This window comes from Plectropomus leopardus, unplaced genomic scaffold, assembly GCF_008729295.1.
Source record: "Plectropomus leopardus isolate mb unplaced genomic scaffold, YSFRI_Pleo_2.0 unplaced_scaffold11616, whole genome shotgun sequence".
NCBI lineage: Eukaryota > Metazoa > Chordata > Actinopteri > Perciformes > Serranidae > Plectropomus > Plectropomus leopardus.
This window is the reverse complement of record NW_024612302.1, coordinates 1-875: the sequence shown is the minus strand read 5'-3', so window position 1 is coordinate 875 and position 875 is coordinate 1. Positions and strand designations below refer to the sequence as shown.

The window sequence follows — 875 nt, the reverse complement described above, 5'->3', positions numbered from 1 at the left end:
AAGAAAAGGCCCCACCCTTAGTTGTTAACACTAATCCCTTAGGTGGTTGTTCAACATAAAAATGCCACACAACACAGACACACACACACACACACACATACTTATTTTTCACAAAGGCTTTGCTTCTTTTTTGTTTGTGTCTTTAACAGCCCTGGCCATCTGTGTTAGGTATTTGTTTATATTGTAGTCTTGTTATTTTATCCACTACCTGCTTTATTTAGACATAAATAATTAAGCCTAACCACATTTAAATTAGACAAAGTGCAATTTATTTCATTCAAGCTTTAAGACACATGCAGTTCAGACTGTACCTGGAGCTGAGGATGAATGGCTGCTGTGATGTTGCGAGTCTCACGGTCTCTTGGGTAGTCGATGTGTTTAATCATGGTGAACACATCCACAAATCCTCCTTCAAAAATAGTACCTGAGAGAAACAGAAGGCCCAAAAAAGGTCTCAAAAGCTGTGACATTTTGGTCTTGTAGCAAAGCAAAAATACTCGGTAACCTGGGCTTAATTGCACCTGAGTTGAAGAAACGGACCCAATCGAGCACGTGCTGCACGCCAACTTTCATTGCCGTGTAGATGTTTGACCTCACCACACCGTGGGGCTGGGGGCCGATCTCCATGGCTGCAGAAAAATAGATTTTATATGACAAATACAACTGATTATCCAGCATTCAAATGCTTTACATAAGCTAGTGTTACAGTAACTGTGAAAAACTTACCAAAGCCATGTTTTCCCACTGAATCAAGGGAATATGATTCTTCACTGGAGACATCAAAATGAATGTACCTCAGTGGTATATCTGGCATCTGCCTCTGAAAATGACACGGCACTCTTAACTTTAAACTTCTGATATTCTGATATATAAAT

The 875-nt window shown here is 39.8% G+C and overlaps 1 protein-coding gene across 1 annotated transcript; it reads right to left on the bottom strand.

Annotated features, from left to right (window-relative positions):
• Positions 1-311: 311 nt before the first annotated feature.
• On the bottom strand, positions 312-820 carry LOC121963534 (N-acyl-aromatic-L-amino acid amidohydrolase (carboxylate-forming) A-like; the record flags this gene model as incomplete). The annotated part of the gene is made up of 3 exons (XM_042513821.1): positions 312-424; positions 522-629; positions 727-820. Coding segments are annotated over 3 exons (315 nt in total), but the record flags the coding sequence as incomplete, so codon positions are not given.
• Positions 821-875: the final 55 nt, after the last annotated feature.